The 24995-nt window shown below is 42.9% G+C and overlaps 1 protein-coding gene across 2 annotated transcripts in view; it reads right to left on the bottom strand.

Annotated features, from left to right (window-relative positions):
* Positions 1–24995, bottom strand: part of CPS1 (carbamoyl-phosphate synthase 1) — a 161824-nt gene that overhangs the window by 79150 nt on the left and 57679 nt on the right. For both annotated transcript variants that reach the window (XM_081903146.1, XM_081903145.1), the window contains 6 exons: positions 24248–24405; positions 22236–22364; positions 17496–17640; positions 15280–15490; positions 14419–14617; positions 545–721 (listed from right to left, as the gene is read on the bottom strand). In XM_081903146.1, the coding sequence (XP_081759272.1) occupies positions 545–721; positions 14419–14617; positions 15280–15490; positions 17496–17640; positions 22236–22364; positions 24248–24405 (1019 nt within the window). The remainder of the gene's footprint in view (positions 1–544; positions 722–14418; positions 14618–15279; positions 15491–17495; positions 17641–22235; positions 22365–24247; positions 24406–24995) is intronic.

Raw genomic sequence — 24995 nt, forward strand, 5'->3', positions numbered from 1 at the left:
TGATTTATATAATTATGTATTCTAGAATAATCAATATCTACCCTTCTCATACTGAAGAATATTAGGAATTAGACCAGAAAAATACTTGTGCAATAAAGTAGGGAATCTGAGAGAAACGATTGCCAATTCATGTTTCTGTGATGGAAAATTAGCAATTAGATCCTACCTCTTAATAGGGAAGATTTCATGTAAGGCTGCCACAATGACTACTTATGGCAATGACCCTCTTTCTTACACAGCAAATTTGAGAACAATGTGGTGGGATATGTCACCACAGAGAATTTCAAGGTAATTTTGTCAGAGGGCTCACCAGGCACTTCTATTTTTGCTCCAACAGTACTTATTATCCACCACCCCAAACTTAAGGACCACATGGCATGGAAGCACCAAGTGCTGATCTCTTTTATTAATTTGTAATTTGATGAGAAAAACTGGCTGGTAATAATCAGGTAAGCTGATCACTGCAAAATCACCAATCATGGGTAAGGATGGGAGGGGGCAGTATCTACAGGGCAGATGAGATCCAATCTTTCTACAACAATACCTTGGCCATAGCAAACACCCGTGTGCTGGAGGCTTCGGCCAGCTCTTTCCTGAGGTCCACGTTGGCAGGCCACTCTTGGTTCACTGGCAGACTTGCTGCGAAGCCATCGATGGAGGGGTGGCACATCCTTAAGGCCTTCTGAAAGCTCTCTTCGAACGTTCGTCCAATAGCCATAACCTGTGGTAAGGAAACTCATTTGACTGGTCTGCACAGAAGATGCCATCTCTCTGCCCCAGAATTTCCCAGACTCCTCCATCAAGGCAAGAAGAGGACCATTTGGGCTCCCACTACAAGAATGCCATAAGGAAAAACATCAGGCTGAAACTTCCATGGAAAAGAGTTCAGAGCACAGAAGAAATCTGTGCAACAGGAAATCACAGCAGGATGTAAAGCCACAAGAGGGAGCCATGGAACGTCTACCTTTTGTCACAGGAATGGGGGAACCTGCAGCTCTCCAGATGCTGCTAAACTACAACCCCCATCAAGCAGACTGTTGGCTGCAGTGGCTGGGGCTGATGGGAGTTGGACTCCAACAACATCTGGAGGGCCACAGATTACCCACCCTTGCTTTAAAACAGGTGTGAGGAACTTTGGGCCTCCAGATGTTGCTGAACCACAACTCCCATAAGCCGCCAGCAAGCAAGGGTCAATGTCCAAGATTGATGGGAGTTGTAGTTCAGGGGCATCTGGAGGCCCAAAGGTTCCCTACACATGCTTTAAAAAGTAGATCACTGTTTAATGTATAAACGAAACACTTCCACACACAAAAGAGCAGCTCCACTGTCAACTGTACTCCTGTCTCTTCTGCATGTTGCATGCTGTATTCATTCAATTATACATATCCTTACTCATTCTCTGGTTGAGGCAGCTTACAAACCCCAATGAAACAATCCAAACATTTTAAAAAAACCAGTACTGAAATAATTAAAATCACAGCAGACTATGCATAAATTGCCTTGCTTTTTAATCCTGAACTGTACATTCCCTGACCCCTAAAGCTAAAAAGGAGCTCGCCGCAACAAAAATCTTATACATCAGTGGATCCATGCATATATCAGAAAAATCTGTCTGTTTCCTAAAATTTTCTGGAGATGTATTGTTGATAATGCTAAATTTGTTTGCATATTCAGTTGACTCATCTACACAGCTGCAAATAAAACGTTATAAATGTGTTGTAAAGTGCAATATACAAATGTGACACTATATGGCCACAATGAGCTATGCAAAATTCAACGTATTTTTCAAAACATTTTTCTAAAAAGCATTTTCACAGGTTTTTTTTATGTGTGTGTAGATTTCACCAGTGGCACTCGATCAAAATTCAACCTGGAAAGCAACAGTGAGCTTTTTCTGTTCCTAGAAAGCATTATTTTAGGTTTATTTAAATGTTCATTAAGTGAATTGTCTTAACATGGATCCATCTTACTGCAGCTGTAAGAGAGCTGTAATAAAATGGAGGACCAAAAAAGAGTCCAGGTCGTGGATGGTACAGTCTGCCCAACTCCATTCCAATCTGGGTTCAATCTGGGGCATGGGACTAGGTCACCCTTGGCAGGGGCGGAGGAAGGGGGTGCGGTACGGGGAGCCCGTCCCGGGTATCACCACTGAGGGGGGTGACAAAATGCCAGGCGGCACTCACCGCAGGGCCTGCAGCACGCCCGAGTCACACATCTCTCCTTAGGCGCTGTCCAAACGGTCTGCCCGCTGCCTCCCCCTCAGCTGTAGGGTGGCTGAGTGGGAGGAGGCAGGCAGACTCCTCGGAGGCCCCGCAGAGCATCCTGCCCCGCCCCTGGGCGCAGGGCCCGCACGCCACCCCAGGCGCCCGATCGGCTTGCTCCGCCCCTGACCCTTGGTTGCCCCAATGAGAGCAGGCCAAGGGGAGTGTGACCTTGCTCCTGCTCTTCAGCCTCTCTGTTGCTTTCAATATCATTGGTCATGGTATCCTCCTGGACCGGCTCTGTGGGACACCAACTGAGGGCATTGTGCTACAGTGGGTCGGATCCTATCCACATGGCCAAGTTCAGAGACAAACACTAGAAAAGTGCTTTTTTGGCCCTCTGGTGGTTATGCTTTGGGCTGCTGCAGGGCACGCCTTTATTTCCAACACTATTTGATATCTATATGAAGCTGCTGAAAGTGGTCCTTAGGACATTTGAGGGTGCTGATGACACTATTTTTCTATAGCATGTGAACCAGAATAGCCATGTGGGCCCTGGCTAGCTCAATCCTGGGCATTGCAGGGGGCAGGTAAGCTTGGAGGAATCAAGACTGGTTGGGCAGTTCCCCCATTCCCCCTATGGAACAGCCTCCACTGCTAACAACGCATCAAAAATTTGTCTTTCAGGAACTGGCAACCACAGCTATGGTAGGAAAAGAAGCCAGATGATGCTGCTTGAATAGATTTGTTAACTTTTTGTTTTTAGAGTTGAAAGCTCTTTTAAGTGACATTTAATGTCACTTAATGGTCAAAGGCCTGGAAACGATGCCTTATGAGGAACGGCTAAGGGAGCTGGGCATGTTTAGCCTGGAAAAGAGGAGGTTAAGGGGTGATATGATAGCCATGTTCAAATATATAAAAGGATGTCACATAGAGGAGGGAGAAAGGTTGTTTTCTGCTGCTCCAGAGAAGCGGACACGGAGCAATGGATCCAAACTACAAGAAAGAAGATTCCACCGAAACATTAGGAAGAACTTCCTGACAGTAAGAGCTGTTCGACAGTGGAATTTGCTGCCAAGGAGTGTGGTGGAGTCTCCTTCTTTGGAGGTCTTTAAGCAGAGGCTTGACAACCATATGTCAGGAGTGCTCTGATGGTGTTTCCTGCTTGGCAGGGGGTTGGACTCGATGGCCCTTGTGGTCTCTTCCAACTCTATGATTCTATGATTCTATGATTCTAATCCACTGTAAAGCTGTTTGAGCTTATGAGAAAGAAGTGTGTGTGTGTGTGTGTGTGTGTGTGCGCCCCTTGGGTTTTACTGTTGTTTTGTTGGGTTTTCTAGATAGGTTAATTATGGGATGAGTTTTTATCTTTGTAATATTGTGATTTTAGATACAGTTCTAAGCTGCTTTGTGGAGGTTTCTAAAAAAGCAGATATAAACCTATTAAATAAATAAATAAACTTGTGAAACCACTCTTTTTGAATCCATACATGTTATTCATAACTAGGCTTGTAGCAATCACATCAACTTAGGGGCCCGGCATATCTCTGGCCCCCTCAATCTGTCTTGCCAGAGTGGTGCATGCTCTGGTTATCTCCCACTTGAACTACTGCAACGCGCTCTACATTTGAAGGTGACTCGGAAACTGCAATTAATCCAGAATGCGGCAGCTAAACTGGTGACTGGGATCGGCCGCCGAGACCATATAACACCGGTCTTGAAAGACCTACATTGGCTCCCAGTACGCTTCCGAGCACAATTCAAAGTGTTGGTGCTGACCTTGAAAGCTCTAAATCAGTGTTTCCCAAACGTTTTTGGGCAACGGCACACCTGTTTACTGAAAAAAAATCTCGCGGCACACCACCATTAAAGCCCCGCCCCGTGACGTCAGCGCGCAGCGTCACGCCGGGAGGGACGCACAAAAGTGAAAGTTTTTTCCCTCCCCCTTGCTGGGGAACCTCCAAGCTTTGGGGGTGGGAGGAGGCAGCAGAGCGAGGGACTGAGGGACGGCGGCAACTGAGGCAGCGGCGGCTGAGGCAGAGCTGGGAAGGGGGTTTCCAGGGGACACGGCAGCTCCTCGAAAGGCTTCTCTCAGCTGCGCTCAATCCGCCTCGGAGAGGATTTCCCCTCCGGTCCCATGCGTTCGTTTGGGGCATCGCTCCGGCTGCTCCCTCTCCCGCCGCGCAGGAGCGATGCCTCTCTCTGGCTCTCCCTCCGCGCAGGCTGAGGGAGGGAGGGAGGGGCGCGTGTGACCCGTCTCTGCTGGGAGACCAAACCCAGCGAGGCAGAGTCGCGCGGAGGCGCCCAGGCAGCGCTGCCGGCTGCGAGGAGGAGCGCCAGGCAGCAGCAGGAGGCGCGGCCTCTCCTCGCCGCCGCCGCCCCGCCTCTCGCCGCCCGACTCGCCCGCCTCCCTCCAGGCATCTCGCGGCACACGAGGCAACGTCTCACGGCACACTCGTGTGCCGCGGAACACCGGTTGGGAAACACTGCTCTAAATGGCCTCAGCCCAGTAAACCTGAAGGAGTGTCTCCAACTCCATCGTTCTGCCTGGACACTGAGGTCCAGCGCCAAGGGCCTTCTGGCAGTTCCCTCCCTGCGAGAAGCCAAGTTACAAGGAACCAGGCAGAGGGCCTTCTCAGTAGTGGCGCCTGCCCTGTGGAATGCCCTCCTAGCAGATGTCAAGGCAATAAGTGACTATTTTACTTTTAAAAGACAACTGAAGGCGGCCCTGTTTAGGGAGGTTTTTAATGTTTGGTGCTGTATTGTTTTTAATATTCAGTTGGAAGCTACCTAGAGTGGCTGAGGAAACCCAGCCAGATGGGCGGGATATAAATAATAAATAATTGTTGTTGTTGTTGGAAAGGGGCTCACATGACGTTGTGCACGCGCGCACATGATACAAGTCGCTCACACAACATCTCACACGCGATATGCATGCCTCTGGCCCGTCGCCAACTAAGTTACACTCACAGAAGATCCATTAAAATGAATGGATGTGGGTAATTTAGGATCATTAATTTCCGCGGGTCAACCCAAAATATAGCTTAGATGGCTACAAACCTTAGGTTTTAAAACTCAACAATGATCAAAATAGTGATTTTTAGGATAAACAATTATTCAAGATCTCTATAACTGCTTAGAGAAATTGCTTTCCTTGTTAAATATTTAGCGGGTTTCTTTTAATCAAACAGTATAAAAAAAAATTGTTAAATAAAATAAACTCATAAATAGATAAAGGAATGATAAAGATTATAATCTGCTACAGAGGGAGGAAAGAAAGAGGAGGAAAAATAACTGATGCTCTGAATACGGTCTCAGGTGTCAAAATAATTTAGCCAAAGAGATACTTGGAAAACATTTGGAAAAAAGCAAGACAAGCAGCAAATATATTGTTAATTATTGTACTTTGGGTAGCTAATGGGTAATTAGCTAATTAGCTGCATGATTTACCCATTTTGCCTCATTCCATTCCTCTTGAAACTGAGGAGATGAAGGTGTCAATACTGTTCCAGACAGTCTTAAATTAAGATTTTAAATGTCAGGCTCTTTTTCACCACCTTTATAATACAAAGACCTGTCCAAAATTATCCTATTAATTCCAAAAGAAAAATTGTCTGTGGAAATGCAACTTGATGTATTACAGAGAACTGCAGATGCCAGCTTTTGATTTTTCAGTTCAGTTATTAATATTTAGAGCATTCCCTATGCATGCATCTCACAGCTGTAAACAGTAATTTAAAAGGAGAAAATATATGCAGAAACCTGCGCCTCACTGACTCGCTCAGGAGGGGTATTAAAATCAACAAACTACACAAAGAGACAGAAAGCTGGTATATGGTTAGCTCAGGACATCCACCCAAATTCACTTAGGAACTAGGCGTAATAAGCCAAGCAATGTCCAAAAAAGATTCAAAAATGGCTTGGTTTATTTTGAGTCCAATTTGGATGCTAATACATTCCTAATGTCATGACCAAGAGCACCGTGCAGCCTGGGAATGCCTTTCTTTTTTTAAAAAAATAATTTTTATTAGTTTTCCAACACAAGTAAACAATCATATCAAAATTTCCACAAGTTTAGTTCTATTTGGACTTCCTTCAGCTTCTCTGACAATCATCCATATATACTTCTCAGTTACGCATTTCTTCTGTTTATATTGCCATTAAACCTCCCTCCCACTTCTATTTCTTTTTAACAATATATATCAACTGTCACAGTGCTTCTTGAAACCCCACTAGCGTTGTTTGCACATCACACGTTCTTTTCAGATATTTGACAAATTTTCCCCAGTACTCGATGAACTTTTGGTCTCGAAGATATCTAATTTTCCCAGTTAGTCTGTCCAGTTCTGCATAGTCTGTCAGCTTCAGTCTCCATTCTTCTACCGTCGGTATTTCCTCTTGTTTCCATTTCTGGGCCAGTAGAATTCTTGCTGCCGTAACTGCATACTGAAAGAGTTAACAGTCCTTTCTTCTTATTTCCTTTCCTGTAACCCCTAAAAGAAAAATCTCAGGTTTCTTTACAAATGTATATTTTAACATCTTTTTCATTTCATTGTATATCATCTCCCAGAATTCCTTCACTTTCTTACACTCCCACCACATGTGATAAAACGTTCCTTCTTTTTCTTTATATTTCCAACACTTATTACACGTCTTATACATTTTCGCGAATTTTACCGGTGTGATATACCATCTGTAAAACATTTTCATAACATTTTCTTTTAGTGCCATACAAGCAGTGAATCTTAAGTTCTCCTTCCACAGTTTTTCCCAATCCTCAAACTGTATATTGTAACCAAAATCTTTGGCCCATTGTACCATTACCGATTTAACTTCCTCGTCTTTCATATTCCATTCCAACAATATTTTATACATTTTTGACAAAATTTTACAATCGTTATTTATCACATCTGTCTGGAACTTTGAATCTTTTTCTACATAACCCCTTTCTTTAATGTCTTTTTTTAAACATTTCATTTACCTGAAAGTAATGCAACCAATCATAAACATGTTCTCTAACTTGTTCATATGGCTTTAGTTTCCATTTTCCTCCTTCTTTGGTTATCAATTCACCATATGTAATCCAATTACCTCTCATATTTATTTTCTTTACACTCATAACCTCTAGTGGAGACAAGCAGTGTGGAACTCTAGGTTCTAATAGGTTTTTATACCTATCCCATATTTCTATTAGTGGACTCCGAAATATGTGGTTCCCAAAACCTTTATGAATTTTGTTCTTTTCACACCATAGATACGCGTGCCATCCAAATCTGTTATCAAATCCTTCTAAATCTAGTAAATCCTTATTCTCTAGTTTTATCCATTCTTTCAACCAGCAAAGGCATGCTGCTTTGTCGTATAGTTTCAAGTCCGGCAGGGCGAAGCCTCCTCTTTCCTTTGCATCCGTTAATAACTTAAATTTAATTCTCGGCTTCTTGCCCTGCCAGATATACCTTGAAAGCGCTCTTTGCCACTCTTTAAAAATTACTACCCCCTTTATTATGGGGATAGTCTGAAACAAGAATAACATCTTTGGAAGGACACTCATTTTTACCATAGAGGTTCTACCCCAAAAAGATAACTTCATTCTTCCCCCCATCTCTAAATCTTTCCTTATTCCATTCCAGATATAGTTGTTCTGAAACAAATCAATGTTTTTAGGAGTTAACCAAACTCCTAAATATTTTACCTTTTTCACCACCTCTATCTCTGTTCTTTGTTGCATTATTTCTACCATACTTTGATCCATATTTTTGACAATTATTTTAGTTTTCTTCTTGTTTAGTCTGAACCCTGCCACATTTCCAAATTTCTCAATCTCATCCAATACCTCTTTTACACTTTCTAATGGTTCTTCAATTGTAATTACTAGATCATCTGCAAAGGCTTTCACTTTGTACTTGTTCTGACCAACTGTTACCCCTTTTATTAATTCATTTTGTCTCATAGACCTTAAAAAAACCTCTAGGACCATTATAAATAGTAGTGGTGAAAGTGGACATCCCTGTCTGGTTCCTTTTGTTATTTTGATGTCTTCTGTAGTCACATTATTAACAATTAATTTTGCTTTCTGCTCTGTATGGATTGCCTTTATCCCATTAAAAAACTCTATCCCTACATCCATATACTCCAAATTCTTCAACATAAAATACCAAGCAATATTGTCAAAGGCCCTTTCCGCATTTACAAACATTAATATAGCTTGTTTCTCATTCCTGGCAGTCAGATATTCCAAAATATTGATTACATTTCTTATATTATCTTTCATCTGCCTGCCTGGAAGGAAACTCGCTTGATCTTTGTGAATAATTTCTTGCAATATCTTTTTCAGTCTGTTCACTAAAATCCCTGCAAATATCTTGTAATCTGTATTGAGCAGTGAGATAGGCCTGTAGTTTTTGACTTGTGTTAGGTCTGAGTCCTGTTTAGGGATAAGTGTAATAAATGCTTCTTTCCATGTTTCCGGGATGTCTCTTTCTTTTAAAATATTATTCATGACTTCTTTCAATGGTGTCATTAAAGCATCTCTCAGTTCTTTATAGTAGCCTGATGTGAATCCATCTGGTCCAGGGGCTTTCCCCCTTTTCAGTTCCTTTATAGCCTCTTTTATCTCCTCATTTCCTATTGGGGCATTCAGATGGTCTTTCTTTTCTGCCGGGATCTTCTGCACCTTTTTTTTCTTTCAAAAATCGTTCTATTTTCCTCATATTATTTCTTTCTCTATTTTTATATAGTTGTCTGTAAAAGTCCAAGAATCCTTTTCTAATTCCTTTCGGATTGTCAACCGCTTTTCCGTTTACGATAATTTTATTAATTGTATTTTGCTCCTTTCTCTTTTTGGTTTGCCACGCAAGCCATTTACCAGATTTGTTCGCGAATTCAAAATTTTTCTGTCTTAACCTTTTAATATTCAATTCTATTTCTTTATTTATAATCATTGCAAATTGTGTTTGTAGAGTCTTAATCTCTTGTTTTATTTTTGAATTATTTGGTTTCTTGATTAATTTTTGTTCATTGTCCATTATCTGCTTTAGAATTTCTTTTTCCCCTTTTTCTCTGTTCTTATTCTTCAATGAATTCTGTTGGATAAAAAAGCCTCTCATCACTGCCTTGCTTGCATCCCATACTACGCTCATCTTCGTTCCTTTATTACTGTTATCCACAAAATACTCAGTTAATTTCTTTTGTGCTTTTTCAATAATTTTTTGATCGTCGAAGAGGTAATCATTAATTCTCCATCTAAAAGTTCTTTCCTCGAATCCTTTCAATTCCATTTTTATTGGATTGTGATCTGAAATTATTCTTGGTTGGATCTCAATTTGAAGAATTCTTGGGGTCAATTCGTTCGAGACCCATATTTGATCTATTCTTGACATTGACTGATTTGGTTCAGAAAAATAAGTGAATTGTTTTTCGAATGGATATCTGAGTCTCCAAATATCGATCAAATTGTAATTCTTGTCCACTGAAAAAAAAGTATTAGGCAGTTTTCCTTCTTTGCTTGATCCATCTCTTAGTCTATCCATTTCCAATGAGACCACTCCATTCATGTCTCCCATTACTATAATTTTCTGGTCCATATACTCAAACAATTTTTCTTCTAAGGTTTTATAGAAGTCTGTCTTGTTTCCATTAGGTGCATAGATCCCGACAATTATCAAATTTTCGCCCTGCCATTTGATCCATACTGCTATCATCATTCCTTCTTCATCTTTGAAGATTTGTTGTGATTCAATTTTACTTTTAATATATAGAACTACCCCTCTTTTTTCTCTTTATCTGAAGATACAAATTCGTTTCCTAATCTTTTGTTAATCAAAATTTTTCTGTGTTTCCTTGCGACGTGTGTCTCTTGTAAACATATAATGTCCAGATTTTTCTTTTTAAAGAATTGTTCAATTTTATTCCTTTTTTCTCATTCATCACATTAATATTCCAATTCCATAATTTTAGTGCCATGGTAATTTCCAATTAAATAAATTTAGTTTACTTTTTTCTCTTTTAAAATTTATCTTCTTCCTCTTCTTTTTCTTCTTCTGACTTTTTCCCATTCTCTTCTTCTTCTTCCCCCGATTCTGATTCATCCTTGGCACCTGCTCCTTTTTCTGCTCCTTTGACTTATCCAGTTTCTCCATCTTCTGCTTTTAGTTACTTATACCTTCTCAGAAACTTCCCTGTTTCTTCTGGACTCGTCAATCTGCGCTTTTTAGTTTTGTAAAAAAATGAAATTCCCTCCGGAAATTCCCACCTGAATTAAAAGTTGTTTTTCTTAAGGACCTGTACCAATGGTTTGTATGGGTCTCTTCGTTTCAATAGTCTTATTGGTATGTCTTTAAAGATGATTATGTAACTTTCCATCTATATACAGTCTTTCTCTCTGTTCTTCTGTAGTATCAAATTTCTCATTTCCCTATCCTTAAAAGTGATTAAACAGTCTCCTGGGAATTTTCTTGTTTTAGATGTTCTTACTCTCATTCTGAATGCATTTTGTACTGTTTTAGCTACCTCTTCTATTGGTAATTCCATCCATTGGGCTAATTCTGATATCAATCTCTCTTTGATATTTTCATTCTGAATTTCCGGAACGGCTCTCAGCTTCAGTTTGATTTCCCTCTGTTGCAGTTCATTCACAGCAATCAAATCTTTAATTTCTTCTTGTGATTTATTTAATTCCAACATCTCCACTCTGATCCTCTCTTCTTCTCGCTTCACTTCCTTCATTTCTTGTTTCATCCTCTTAAATCCCTCCTCCAGCGATTGAGTTCTCTTAGATACCTCTTTTAATTGCCCTTTAAGTTCATTAACTGTCTCATCAAAAAATTTTATCCATTTTCCCAATCTTATTATCTACTGATTTTAATTTTGATTGTAAATTCTTTTCATTTTGTTTTATTTCAGCAAACATCTTCAAAATTTCTGCTTTAAACTCTGTTTCTTGTTTAGACCCTTTCCTCTCTGCTGGTGTCCCCCCATCTGCCCCCTTCTTTTGCTGGTGTGTCATCTTTATTAAATATTCTAACAGTCTTCAAATATTAATTAAAGCCGATTTTTACACTTTATCAATTTTCCAGTTTATAATTATAACATTCCAGTTTATAATTATAACATATAATTTAGACGAAATTTGGGGATGATGAGTATGAGATCAAAGCAGAAACCGGAACAAAACAATCTTCTTGCCACCAATTAGGCTATTCCTCCAGAAAAAAATTGCTTCCCAAATTAATCCAATACCTTTCTAGGTTTAGCAGCCTTAATACTTTGTAGCTTCTTAAAGAGTTACTTTTAAATAAAGTTCTAGGAGAGAAAGAAAACAGTAACCGCCAGTGGCAACTCACTTTCCCTTTCCAGCTCTGCGCACTGCGTTGCTTCTGTCCTGATTCCAGATGACAGCTGAACTCCAACTTTTCTCTTTATGCTTCAAATCCTTCCTTATTTTGTTGCTAGAAAATTATAATCCAATTTGGTCCGAATTTCTTCTATTTGAGAATGGAGCGCTTCTCTTGCAAGGTCGGGGCTTCACTACTCGGGTGTAGAAAATGGCTTCCCGTAGCCCGCAGCCCCGCTCCGCCATTCTCTTTGCTCCTTTTGGAGTTACCTGACGGCTGGGCGGGCTGCTCCTGGCTTCGCTGGGAACCTGTCACTCCGGATATCCCCCCAGAGATTAAATTTTGGGGGCTACTGCACCCTGTAGCTCCCCTTATCACCCGAAATAGTGCAGGATTCTCCTCACGGAAAAATCCTCACTTGCGGCAGGATCGCGCTCCACCGGAAGTCCCCGCCTGGGAATGCCTTTCATCCCCACTGCTCCCTCCTCTCTCTTGCATGGTCTGGTTGCCATGGTTGCAGCAGCAGAAGGCTATATTGCCATCTGGGGTGCTGAGGAGAATTGCAGCAGGTGCTGGTTATCCTGGGAAATGTAGTTTTCCTGTAGGTGCACTGTCCTTTGCACTGAAATTAGACACTGTGGAAAGTACATGCCCTAAGATTTTAAGATGCTTATGTAGCATCCAGGGTGAAGCAGACCACAAGAGACATTCCTTCTCCTGTCTCTGCCATCTCACCATACGCCATGACAGAACCAATTCTATACAGTTCTATTACAGTTCTATACATAATGACCGCTCCCCGCATAAAACAGGGGGCGACCTTTGCGTGGACGCACGCAGCCCCTGGATCTGGAGCGGCTCCATCAGCATAGGCTTGGCTTTGCCTTCCCTCAGGTGGGATACCTGGAGGTCTCCGCCTACCTCAGTCAGTTGTCCAATCCCACCTGGGGGAAGCGTTGCCAAGGAGACCAGGCCAGGTAGGGGAGGGATTACCTGCCCACACAAAGGAGGGAGGATCTTACCTGGGAATTATCACTTGCCTCCAGAGCTTCTCCCACCCTACCCACCCTCAGTTAATGTCTTATTTTGCAGCTTAACGTTTCTTCACAGGTTTTGCAGGTTACCTTTCTTCATAGGTATGCGAGCGCTGCTACATTAAGGTCGCTGTTAAAGGGCCGGAAAGGAATTTCCCTGCATTGGCAGGTTTCGCCTTTCCCATAGCAAAATGTCACAACTTTGGCGGTATCAAGCCTTGGGCGAATCCTTTAGTCCATCTTCCTCTTTGCGGTGGCGATACCAGGGTTCGCCGTTAAAGGGGTTTCTGAAGGGCGGCATTGACCGTATGCCGAAAGGTCATCATTGCTCTCCCCTGCGGCGGCGGCGTAACAGGGGCGGCTATCTCTGCTTGAACATATTTTCTCCAGAGCCGGCCCATCCCACACACAAACACTGGATAACCCTGATGCTCCCTAGGTCCCTGGCTGGGGACTGGGGAGGGAAAACGCCCAATGCCTGAGCCAAGGTCTACCCACATTTGAAATTTAATAAAGTTGTGGCCAATTTAATCCCATAGCACGTTGTCTTGAGTCGTTATTCCACATGACGGGGGGGGGGGGACCGCTCGGGATCTGGGGACTCCGCCTGTCCACGCAAAGCTTAAACTGGCTTCCCCCTAAAATTGCTCTGTGATGCAACTGTATAAACTATCATTTCTCTTCTGCTTTCTACCATGCGTTAACAACACAGTAGAAACAGAACTACAGATGCTCAAAGGTACTATTTGACACAATATCTATTGTTGTTGTTTAGTCGTTTAGTCGTTTCCGACTCTTTGTGACCCCCTGGACCAGAGCACGCCAGGCACTCCTGTCTTCCACTGCCTCCCGCAGTTTGGTCAGACTCATGCTGGTATCTTTGAGAACACTGTCCCACCACCTTGTCCTCCGTCGTCCCCTTCTCCTTGTGCCCTCCATCTTTCCCAACACCAGGGTGTTTTCCAGGGAGTCTTCTCTTCTCATGAGGTGGCCAAATCTTGGAGCCTCAGCTTCAGGATCTGTCCTTCCAGTGAGCACTCAGGGCTGATTTCCTTCAGAATGGATAGGTTTGATCTTCTTGCAGCTCATGGGATTCTCAAGAGTCTCCTCCAGCACCATACTTCAAAAGCATATCTATATTACAGTGGTACCTCAGGTTAAGTACTTAATTCGTTCCGGAGGTCCGTACTTAACCTGAAACTGTTCTTAACCTGAAGCACCACTTTAGCTAATGGGGCCTCCCACTGTTGCCGCGCCGCCGGTGCCCGATTTCTGTTCTCATCCTGAAGCAAAGTTCTTAACCTGAAGCACTATTTATGGGTTAGAGGAGTGTCTAACCTGAAGCGTATGTAACCTGAAGCGTATGTAACCTGAGGTACCACTGTATATGCTAAAACCTTATTCCTAGGGAATCTGGGAAAGGCAACTCTTAGAAGGGACTATCCATAAATCTCTGGAAGATAATTCTCATTACCCTCAGCAGATTCTTTGGAGGGATAACATATATACAATGCAGATGGTGCGATGTATATAAAAGGTATTGGGAGTATTGGCAAGGTATAGTGGCAAAGAAGCTGAGCTATGAAACAGGAAACCCCAACCTTACCTTACCTCTGCCTTGAGCTCCCTAGGTGGCCTTAGGCATGCCACTCTCCCTGAGCCTCAGTCCCCCGTCAAAAATATGGTGAGAATAATACTGACTACTTTGCAACAGGAAGATGCAAGGAAAATGCTCTGAATTGCAATATAAATGCAAAGTATGATAATCAACTTCATCATCCCAGTACATGTAGATTGAATCGTTTATGGGTTTAAGGGCATTTTTTAGGGGGGGATAATCCTCAGACTTACCTCACCCACACTCTTCATTGAGCTACCGATCTGGCGGGAAGCGCCCTGAAAGCGGTCGAGGTCCCAGCGGGGCACCTTGGTTACTATGTAGTCCAGGCTCGGCTCAAAGCAGGCCGTTGTCTTTCCTGATACTGCATTCTCGATTTCTAGTAAGGGGATCCCAAGAGCTATTTTGGCAGCAATAAATGCCAAAGGGTACCTAGCATCAAGAGCAAAGTGAGACATTTTCAAACTGGCAAAGGAAAACCTGCAAATCCTGAGAACATGCTTAATCCTCTGGAAGCCTGCCCTGAAGAGACATTAGGAAGCCATCAGTCATTCATACGGTACAGAAGTGGTGTAGAGCTGACTGAGAAAGGATCCCCATTCCACCTCATCCTGTGGCTTAACAAGTGAGCACAGCACAGCTATAAAATGATGGGCTGGGCCCTGTTACTTTTATTTTAGGATAGGATTTATACTTTACAAGGTTGCGGGGGGGGCTTCATAAAGCAGCTTATGAATATAGTTGAGCTGGTATGAATACAATTAAAAGCATTTTTAAAGAATACACTTCATACACGGTAAATTATGCGGAGGTGCTGCTGCTATTTATCACCACTGAAAAGAGCTAACTCAGGGTGCTGGTGAACTATGATTTATCCAACAGGTCAAAGGCAACTAGCACTACCATTTTCTTCAAAACCGTGAAGAGTTCATAAAAAAAACCCTCAGTATTTGCAATAACAAACGTACGTTGGAGGGATTCTCTGAAGAAGAGCTTTTGGGCTTATCTAACCAACAACTTTTTGTATTTCCAAATGTTTCCCTTGCATCAGGCACCCAGTTTAGCTCTTCTCCCAGGACTGTTTCTTGCCTTACCCTGTGGCCTTAGATGCCAAAGCAGAGCTTCTAGAAAGCCTAGCATTCACTTCAATTATGCAGTACTCCAGAGAGGCAGGATGCAAGGCATACTGAATGTTACACTCCCCTACAATGTTCAAGTGGCGGACAACCTTGATGGTCGATTCCCGTAACATCTGCAACTCTTCATTTGAGAGTGTTTGGCTGGGAGCCACTACTATAGAATCACCTGCAAGTCAAAGCAGAAAGCGTCAATGGTCTCAAGTTATAGCAGCACAGGAAGCTGTCTTGTGCTGAGTCAAACCAATTGGTCCCTCTGGCACTGCCTCGCAGCGACTCTCCAGAGTTTCAGACGAGGGTCTTTTCCATCTGTTGTGTATTGAGTCAAAGGATTTTATGTCTGTATTATTATTGTCTGTATTTGCATTAGGGTAAAGTAACTGCCTTTTGGGACGCGGGTGGCGCTGTGAGTTAAAGCCTCCGCACCTAGGGCTTGCTGATCGAAAGGTCGGTGGTTCGAATCCCTGCGGCGGGGTGCGCTCCCACTGCTCGGTCCCAGCGCCTGCCAACCTAGCAGTTCGAAAGCACCTCCGGGTGCAAGTAGATAAATAGGGACCGCTTTCTAGCGGGAAGGTAAACGGCGTTTCCGTGTGCAGCTCTGGCTCGCCAGAGCAGCGATGTCATGCTGGCCACGTGACCCGGAAGTGTCTTCGGACAGCGCTGGCCCCTGGCCTCTTGAGTGAGATGGGCGCACAACCCCAGAGTCTGGCAAGACTGGCCCGTACGGGCAGGGGTACCTTTACCTTTAACTGCCTTTTGGTTCCAGAGGGTACAGCTACTATTGGTTCATTTAAGCTGCTGTATTTGGATCCTCTGTCTTATTGGTTTCCTCCAAAAGGCAGGACTGTGATTGCCTGATATTGTTCCCTCCAAAATGTATCCTTTCTAGCTAGTTCCCTGTCCCTATAAATGTAGCTCTCCCCTCCTCAGTCTCAGTCTTGTTTGCTTGAATAAAGAAGTGTTACTAGAGAACTGTCTCCAGCATATTATGTCAAGAGAGCTGAAATCACAAACCCCACGTCACAACACCATCCCTACCTGGAGATGCTACAGTACAGAGACACAGCTCATCCACTGCACTGAGTAGAGTACAAATTACAGGACATGAAAGGGCTTTATAAATAAGTGATCATATATCTTGTAATTAGACCGAGAACCCAATCCAACCCGTATATCCATAAGCCACTAGGCTTCACTCTGGTAAGTATGCTTAGGACTGCATGCTGAATTACCCATTGTATATAATTTAATTAAATCTAAGATAAATACGATAATAAAATTTCAAGCAGAAATGCTGAAATTTGCCTTATTTGAAAGACAGGCATACTTTCAAGCCTGTAATGGTTTTCAGCCTATATTGAATTCCACATATTTTCCAACATTTGTGCATCACAAGCAGCTGCATTCTTTATTGGTCAAGGTCTGACAATTGTGCTTGAGCAGCAGACCAATGTTTAATTCATTTTGTATAGATATGCTAGGTTATTTCATGTTATAAACCCCAGAAACATCTCAAATATGACTTTCTGCTATGATACACACTGTCTATAAAGGTTGTGGAATCTCCCACATTGCAAGTTCTGAACAAGATGTTGTACCTCTTGTGGATCATTAGACATGTCCTATAACTCACAGGAACCTGAACAACTCAGGCCATATTCCTATGTGCATTTAGATGGGAGTAAGTTCCATTGAACTCAATGAAACCTTCTTCTGAGTAAATGTGCACAGGTTTGGACTATCAGTTGGTCTTTAATTTATTTGCATGGGGACCACTGGCTTGTGCCCCTCAAAATTGTGCACCCAGGGCCACGGCTCCGCTGGCACCCCCACACTACGCCCCTGAGCATACCAGACCCAACTTCACATAGTCATATAATGCATGGGGTCATCATAAGAACTTATTAGCAGGAGTGTCGTGATGGGACTACTTTATACAATGACCTTAATATGACTGGCTCAGTTGCATAAATCATCTGGACTCTGACTGCAACTTCTCTTAACTTATAATGCATTGTAACTGAACTGTGTTGGCTGGAGGCAATGGTGTGAATACCTCCCTTTGAGCAGGGGGTGGACCCCTTGGTCCCACATAACTCTACAGCTCTATGATTGCATCAAACAACCCCCCCCCCAAAAAAAACTATTTAGTTCACGGAAAATGGTGAACCTACCTGTATGGACTCCCATTGCATCGACATTTTCCATATTGCAGACGGTGATACAGTTGTCAGCTGCATCTCTCACAACTTCATACTCAATTTCTTTCCATCCTGCCACAGACTTCTCCACAAGAATTTGATTGGTCATTGAAAATGCCTTGATTATTACAGGATGACAGATTTTATAAAAGGAAATGTTTGTTAAGTGTGTATACTGAACTATCAGGAGACTGATATTTGTACAGCAGTATTTTGCTGGTATAATAGTAGTTCCTGCCACAGTGACAATTAAAGACAAAGTAAAAAATTGTCAGTGCAAAAAGATTTGTCTCTGCTTAAAAGAGTAAAATCTCCCCCTTGTGTAAATGTTACGAGAGTGATTTAATAAATATTACTTGGTTCAGTATTAGGAACACCCTGACCTCCTCCAATAAGGTCTTCAAGCAGATGCCATTGGTCATTCTGAATGGCTGATTTAAGAGAAATTTAATAAGATTATATTTGTAGACGGACATTATAAAGGACACCCTCTCCAATGTCTGCTGAGCTGTTTCATTGCAAAGGAGAAGAGGTATAACTTGAAGAGACTATTACTCCTTGATCAACTCAGCAAAGAACTGAATTTTCTCTTGCTAATTTGGAGTGCGATGTCATAGGAAAAGTTGCTACTTTTGCTTTTGTGGCAGCATGTGTACAGCATAAATGTGTTGAAACTGATGTAGTGGATTGTTTTAATGAGAAATTAATGTGCATCTGTGTTTGTCATTTTTCCAAAACGGTAATTGTGCAATAATTTATGGCCTAAACAAGTGAACCAACTACTCTACTAAAATAATTACCAAGCATATATTAGTCATCATTTGCTATCTCATTATGATGGAGAGGAAATTTTAAGGGACACTGGGAAAGGAATAGCCAAGTGGGGAGAGGAAGACTGTGATGCATATGGTGTGTGGGGGGGGATTTCTGTCCCTTGCATTATTGGATCCTAAATTTAGATATTTTTTTTATGGAACATATGGCTATATAGCACACTGGCTTAGTAAAGAGCATAATTGCTTCCTATTAAAGTGATAATTGGCCATATGTCCACAAGAGATCCACTGATATCAGTGAAGCAAAAGCAACATATACCATGCTAAAAAGAAGATTCTGAGCACAGACGTTAAGCTGCGTCTGCTGGATTTTGTTAAGCTCAGCATTGCTCTCTGTTTTTCAGGCACAGCATTAGGAACCTGAAAGTAAATTTGGAAATTAAAATTCACTCCTGCAAGATATGGAGATAGCTACTAACGTAGATGTGCTTTAAACAAGGGGTGAAAAAATCAGGGAGGTGCGGTCTATATTGTGAGCAACCAGGCGTAAGAGCTGAATAGAGCCTCACTATTCATGGAGAACAGGTGCTGAAGACAAAGCCTCACCTTACTGCCCAGTCTCCAGATGCCACTTCTGTGCTTTATTCTGTCCTACTCTTGGTGCATTGCTATCTCTCCGTTCAAGGCAGCACTGAACCATGCTCCATTTTCTCCCTCCCTGACTTATCTTTCGAAAACAGAGTAAAATTTACACTATTGTATCTCTCTTTGAGGGACGCAGGTGGCGCTGTGGGTTAAAGCCTCAGCGCCTAGGACTTGCCGATCGAAAGGTCGGCGGTTCGAATCCCTGCGGCGGGGTGCGCTCCCGCTGCTCGGTCCCAGCGCCTGCCAACCTAGCAGTTCGAAAGCACCCCTAAGTGCAAGTAGATAAATAGGGACCGCTTACCAGCGGGAAGGTAAACGGCGTTTCCGTGTGCGGCTCTGGCTCGCCAGAGCAGCGATGTCACGCTGGCCATGTGACCCGGAAGTGTCTCTGGACAGCGCTGGCCCCTGGCCTCTTAAGTGAGATGGGCGCACAACCCCAGAGTCTGTCAAGACTGGCCCGTACGGGCAGGGGTACCTTTACCTTTACCTTTATCTCTCTTTGACCCAAGTCACTGAACTATTTCCACAAATTAAGGTCCATTTCTGACAATCTCACTTTAATCATTCACATTACCAAACTCCAGAGGAAGCGACATGAAGATGGAGCATTAAAGAGCCTCAGGAGGTTTGTTCTTCCCTCTTAGAAGAGAAAAAGCCACAGGCTGTAGAATCTTGAAACAGTGTCATCTTCATATGCTGTTGACTTGGCTAAGACTGGGTAGTTTTATTGATAAGATAGTTTGGGGGTGTTTCTTGGTGAGCTAGATTCTATGCTGTGCTTTCCTTCCTGAATCCAGAAGCAAAATATATTTGCTTTCTATGTTCATTAAGCATTTCATGCTGTTGAAACTTTGCATGACCCTTTCTTCTCCTTCGCCTGCCCCCCTGCAAGCTCCAGTGTCTGTGCTTAAGAAAACCTTTTACAGTTCTTTGCTGTGATGCTTCATTCTACTACGACCAGCTGATCTGCTTTGTTGTTTTTTGAATACTATTTTTTATGTAAGCTGTTCTAGGAGACTTGTTCACTGAAGAATGAGATGCAAATGTCTAGAATAAATAAATTACGAGAGAGGAAAAGCAGGCAGTATTGTCAATACTGTGACAAGGAACAGGAAACACTCGGCAGCAATTATTTAGAATAGTCTGCTATTGCAGTAGTAACATAATTTTTCACCTCCCTAAATAGGGGTTAGAAGGCTCCTATTTTTTGTTTTGGAACATGCCCTACGTATTCCAGCCCAGCTGTGGCTAGATTAAAGTTCAGACCAATGGCCTCTGGATCCGAGACCCAGATGGATGGAATAGAAGGAATGACACCACAAATATCAGCTTTTACTATTCACTGCACTGGCAGCCAGGTTGTGTCACAGTTCAGGACCCGTAAACTTTACACCAGCATAGTGATGACATATTAAGGATAGTCAAGTTCCCCTCCATGGAGGATTTCTGCCATTGACACAAAGATTTTCACAGATGGAAGATGAAGGGAGAAAAGGGGCCACAATACTACAGCCATCACCTGCTGCTGAGAAGGTCTCCATCCTCAGACACCAATATATTCCCCTCCCCCATATATTCCCTCATCCCAGAGGATCCAACCTTCACTGGTCCCAGAGGCAGCAGCAGATCTTACAGCCCCAGCAAATAACATATCTCAAGAACACAGTGTTAGTAATCAATGGTGTTATTAATTCAGTTGAAGTTCCAGACCATCTGGATATTTTATGGTCTTGCCCTAACATTCAGGAATACTGCAAATAAATTCTAGTTAAGATTTGCAAAATCTCTGTATATTGATTGCCTGCTGATACCACCACCACCCCCCCCCCAAGAAAAATCACTGAGTCCTTTACAAGACAATATGGAAATGGACAATCTCCATTTGGTGCTGAATTTGCTAATGGTGGTTAAATGGTCTATAACAGCATGCTGGGGGTAGACCAGACTGGATTAAAATGATATGTGATATTGCATTGCTAACAACCTGTTTTTCTACAAATTACTTTAGAAAACCAGCAGATACGTTTATTCAGAGATTATCTGGGAGTTTTAACAGGGAGAAATGTAAAGTATTGCACTTGGGCAAAAAAAATGAGAGGCACAAATACAAGATGGGTGACACCTGGCTTGAGAGCAGTACATGTGAAAAGGATCTAGGAGTCTTGGTTGACCACAAACTTGACATGAGCCAACAGTGTGACGCGGCAGCTAAAGAAGCCAATGCAATTCTCGGCTGCATTAATAGGAGTATAGCATATAGATCAAGGGAAGTAATAGTGCCACTGTATTCTGCTCTGGTCAGACCTCACCTGGAGTACTGTGTCCAGTTCTGGGCACCACAGTTCAAGAAGGACACTGACAAACTGGAACGTGTCCAGAGGAGGGCAACCAAAATGGTCAAAGGCCTGGAAACGATGCCTTATGAGGAACGGCTAAGGGAGCTGGGCATGTTTAGCCTGGAGAAGAGGAGGTTAAGGGGTGATATGATAGCCATGTTCAAATATATAAAAGGATGTCACATAGAGGAGGGAGAAAGGTTGTTTTCTGCTGCTCCAGAGAAGCGGACACGGAGCAATGGATCCAAACTACAAGAAAGAATATTCCACCTAAACATTAGGAAGAACTTCCTGACAGTAAGAGCTGTTCGACAGTGGAATTTGCTGCCAAGGAGTGTGGTGGAGTCTCCTTCTTTGGAGGTCTTTAAGCAGAGGCTTGACAACCATATGTCAGGAGTGCTCTGATGGGGTTTCCTGCTTGGCAGGGGGTTGGACTCGATGGCCCTTGGGGTCTCTTCCAACTCTATGATTCTATGATCTTTGTTTATTTTATTTTAGAATAATTGCAGTGTTAAATTTCAGATATATATTCCTATTTATGGGGAGGGGCATTGTATTTTTCCTGAATAAAAAAGTTACTGTTAAAAAAACAACATCCCACGGGGTAGCCTCTTCAACCAAGAGCCTGGGGACTGAGCAGCTCTGAGGAGGTCTGGGACACCCATCTTTACGCAGGATTATTTCAGCCGTCAGTAAGCAACAGGCTAGTGCTAGAGCAATACAGTATTTCAAGTTACTGCTTTGCTGACTTGAGGCCATAATGGTTAAGTCATCTTATCTGTCGTGCCCACAGCACATTGACCAAACCAGCTGACTCTGGACTTGGCCTGAAGGTTCTACTGTCTTGCCTCCCCATCCACCAAGACCTGCACCTCTTCCCTGCTTGGATTTTCCCACCCCCAGGGAATGGCTCCCCTTGTGGGCCGCAGATGTTGACACAACTCCCACAGTAATACCTTGGTACTGAGATCTAGCAGTTGCTCCTTGTCATGACATAACCCTGATCCTAGTCCACCCAAGGCATAAGCAGAGCGTATCATGACTGGGTAGCCAATCTTTTCTGCTGCTTCCAAAGCATCGTCTGTCTATAATAAAAGAAGAACAGGTAGAAAAGACCAAAACAATCATGAAAACCTGTCAGTGTTGTCTACATTACAACACAATGTGACACAGACAGAATCATGGTCAGGATTGTGCTCAATGTTCTGTGGAGCGTATACTAGGTAGGTTGGCTTCCTCAAAAAAATCCTGGGAATTACATTTTTGTTGAGGGTGATGAAAGAATCCTGTCCCAAACATACAAACACACACACACAGCTCAGTTCCCAATATTTCCTGAGGAGAGAGAATGACGGCTAAACATTTAATCTATAGTAAAGCTGTGGCTTGGACTACAACCCCTCCTCACCAACCCAAGGAATCCTGCTTCTGCAGAACTAAAGGGTGAAGGCGACTGACTGCACATCACTTTTTCAACTCTGATATGTTCACCTGTAAATTATCACTAGCAGCGGTTGGGAAGAGCTGTAGAAATGAGAAATCACCACAAATCAAAATCCAGTTTAGACTTAAGTCTTTTTCTTTTCTTTTTAGTAATTAAGTGTTTCAGAAAAGCTCTGTATGTCCCAGTCCCCTTTTTCTGGTAACACCACAGGCACAGAGGGTGACTGTACAATGAACAATATTAAGGCACTGAAAAGAATTGTTTTAGCTTTCTGATGCCAGCTGGTGTGTAAGGAGAGAAATATTTTGAGGTATGGACTGCAGAGGTCCATCTGGCCATCCATCTGGCCAAAATTCACAGCCAAAATTTCCAACGCTCATCAAAATGCACACTCTATAGACCTATTAATTATTACCATATTACTTTATGGATCCCATTGAGCTAAAAGCTATTCTGCACTAATATTCATGTAAGACAATTTTTAAAAGGAACTTGAAGTTGCTTTCTTAATCAAGTGACTCCGGTTATTGACTTACTCACTGGGCTGGGCAGCATGTAAACCAAACCCTGGCTAAGCATGAGGAGGAAGCAGGCCTACTGGTGCAGGGAGAAAACAGCTGCCACTTCCTTTCTTCCCTGCTGCCATCTTCTAACTGTGACCCAGTGCTTCTTCATGCTTAGCTATGGTCTAGTTTGGCTTAGCAATAGATGCAAACAAGGTCACCATCTCAGTGTATCACTCTAAGAAACAAGCACTGATCTTTTGCATCTCAGCCGCTCTGCATTGCCCGCCTTCTGAGGCTCCACCTCTGTTGGAAATTCTGTGCTTACTCACTTGAGCTATTTCCTGTGGAAATAGGATATTTGTCCTGGTACCTCTGCCCATGCACCTCCTCTGCTTGCAACACAACACATTCAGACTTATGCAAACCAGCCTTCACTAACTTAGAGTCCTCCAAAGGTATTAGACTGCAAGTCTCATCGCCCCTAGCCAGCTGGTGAAGGTTGGTGTAGACTAAATCTGTAAATGGGGTTGTGGGCTGGGTGACCCTATCTTTTGGCAAAGAGGTCAGATATGACTGATACCTTCAAAGTTTCTACAATTATGTTGAGGAAGGGATCTTTTCAGACTCACAATAAATGTGCAAAGGCTGGGATGCAGATGAAAAGACTGTGTGAAGCAAGAGAGAGAGAGAGAGAGAGAGAGAGAGAGAGAGAGAGAGAGAGAGAGAGAGAGAGAATGAATGGCAGAGAGGAGGGGAAGGCTCTGATGTTTCTCTAGGGAAAAGGGGGCATGTGCTAATATAGCATAGACCTGCCTGTCAATGGGTTGTTCTATATTCCCTTCCTTGAAGTTCTGTCCCTACTGCTGATTTCTCCTGCCTGTCTCACATGCATTTGTGGAAACCCTGAACAGGTAGCGCTAGGCTGAAATTAGGACAACAACATCCTCCAAATATATCCATCTCTCTGTTTCAACTGTTTCAAGATGCAACCAAATATATTTGAACTCAGCTGATGTACCGATTCTACAGCAAAGCTGGGCGCAATCTTCTCATTGATTTCATTCAGTTTGTCCAAAAACATCTGCCTGTCCTCTGTGGCCATGATAGATTCAACTGAAGTTCCAAGGACCTTCACACCGTATTCCTGCAGAATGCCACGTTTGAACAGCTCCACTCCTGCACAGAGAATGAACGGCATGGTCAGTATTATACAACTGCTCTCTAGGAAGATTTCTGTCAATCAGCTGTCTGCACCACTCAGTCAGATCCAACCCAAAAGAGTAACTTTGACAGAAAGGACCTTCACATGTCTCTCCGGGCAGAAAAACCATTTGTCTGACATTTGAATATTAGGAGGACTGCCAGTTTTTCAACCCCTGCTGGGCAAGTTTCTACTCTCTCTGATGTAAGGCAGGCGATCCAGGAGGCTCAGATCAAATTAGGGAAGACTGCTTGAAGAACAGCACTGCTATCAAAATCATACACCTGTTTTGAGTATGCTCAGAGCTGTTTCCTTGAAGGCCAGAACCCCTCACAGCTTTTAGCATGTTCTGCTGCTATTATTTCTTGTTTGCTTTTGTGGGACTTTGTCAGTGAATTTCTAAAATGAAAAATGTGGGTTATATCTGGATCTCATATTGACTGACACCATCCTACCCCAAATCTAGAAGATATTCTCCCTCATTTCAAACCAAAGAGGCTGATTATGATTTTTCTGGTGTAATGTACTCTGCTTGGCAGGGGTTGGTCTAGATGGCCCTTGGGTT

The sequence above is a fragment of the Podarcis melisellensis genome (genome assembly GCF_964234715.1).
Source record: "Podarcis melisellensis genome assembly, chromosome: 1".
Classification (NCBI taxonomy): domain Eukaryota; kingdom Metazoa; phylum Chordata; class Lepidosauria; order Squamata; family Lacertidae; genus Podarcis; species Podarcis melisellensis.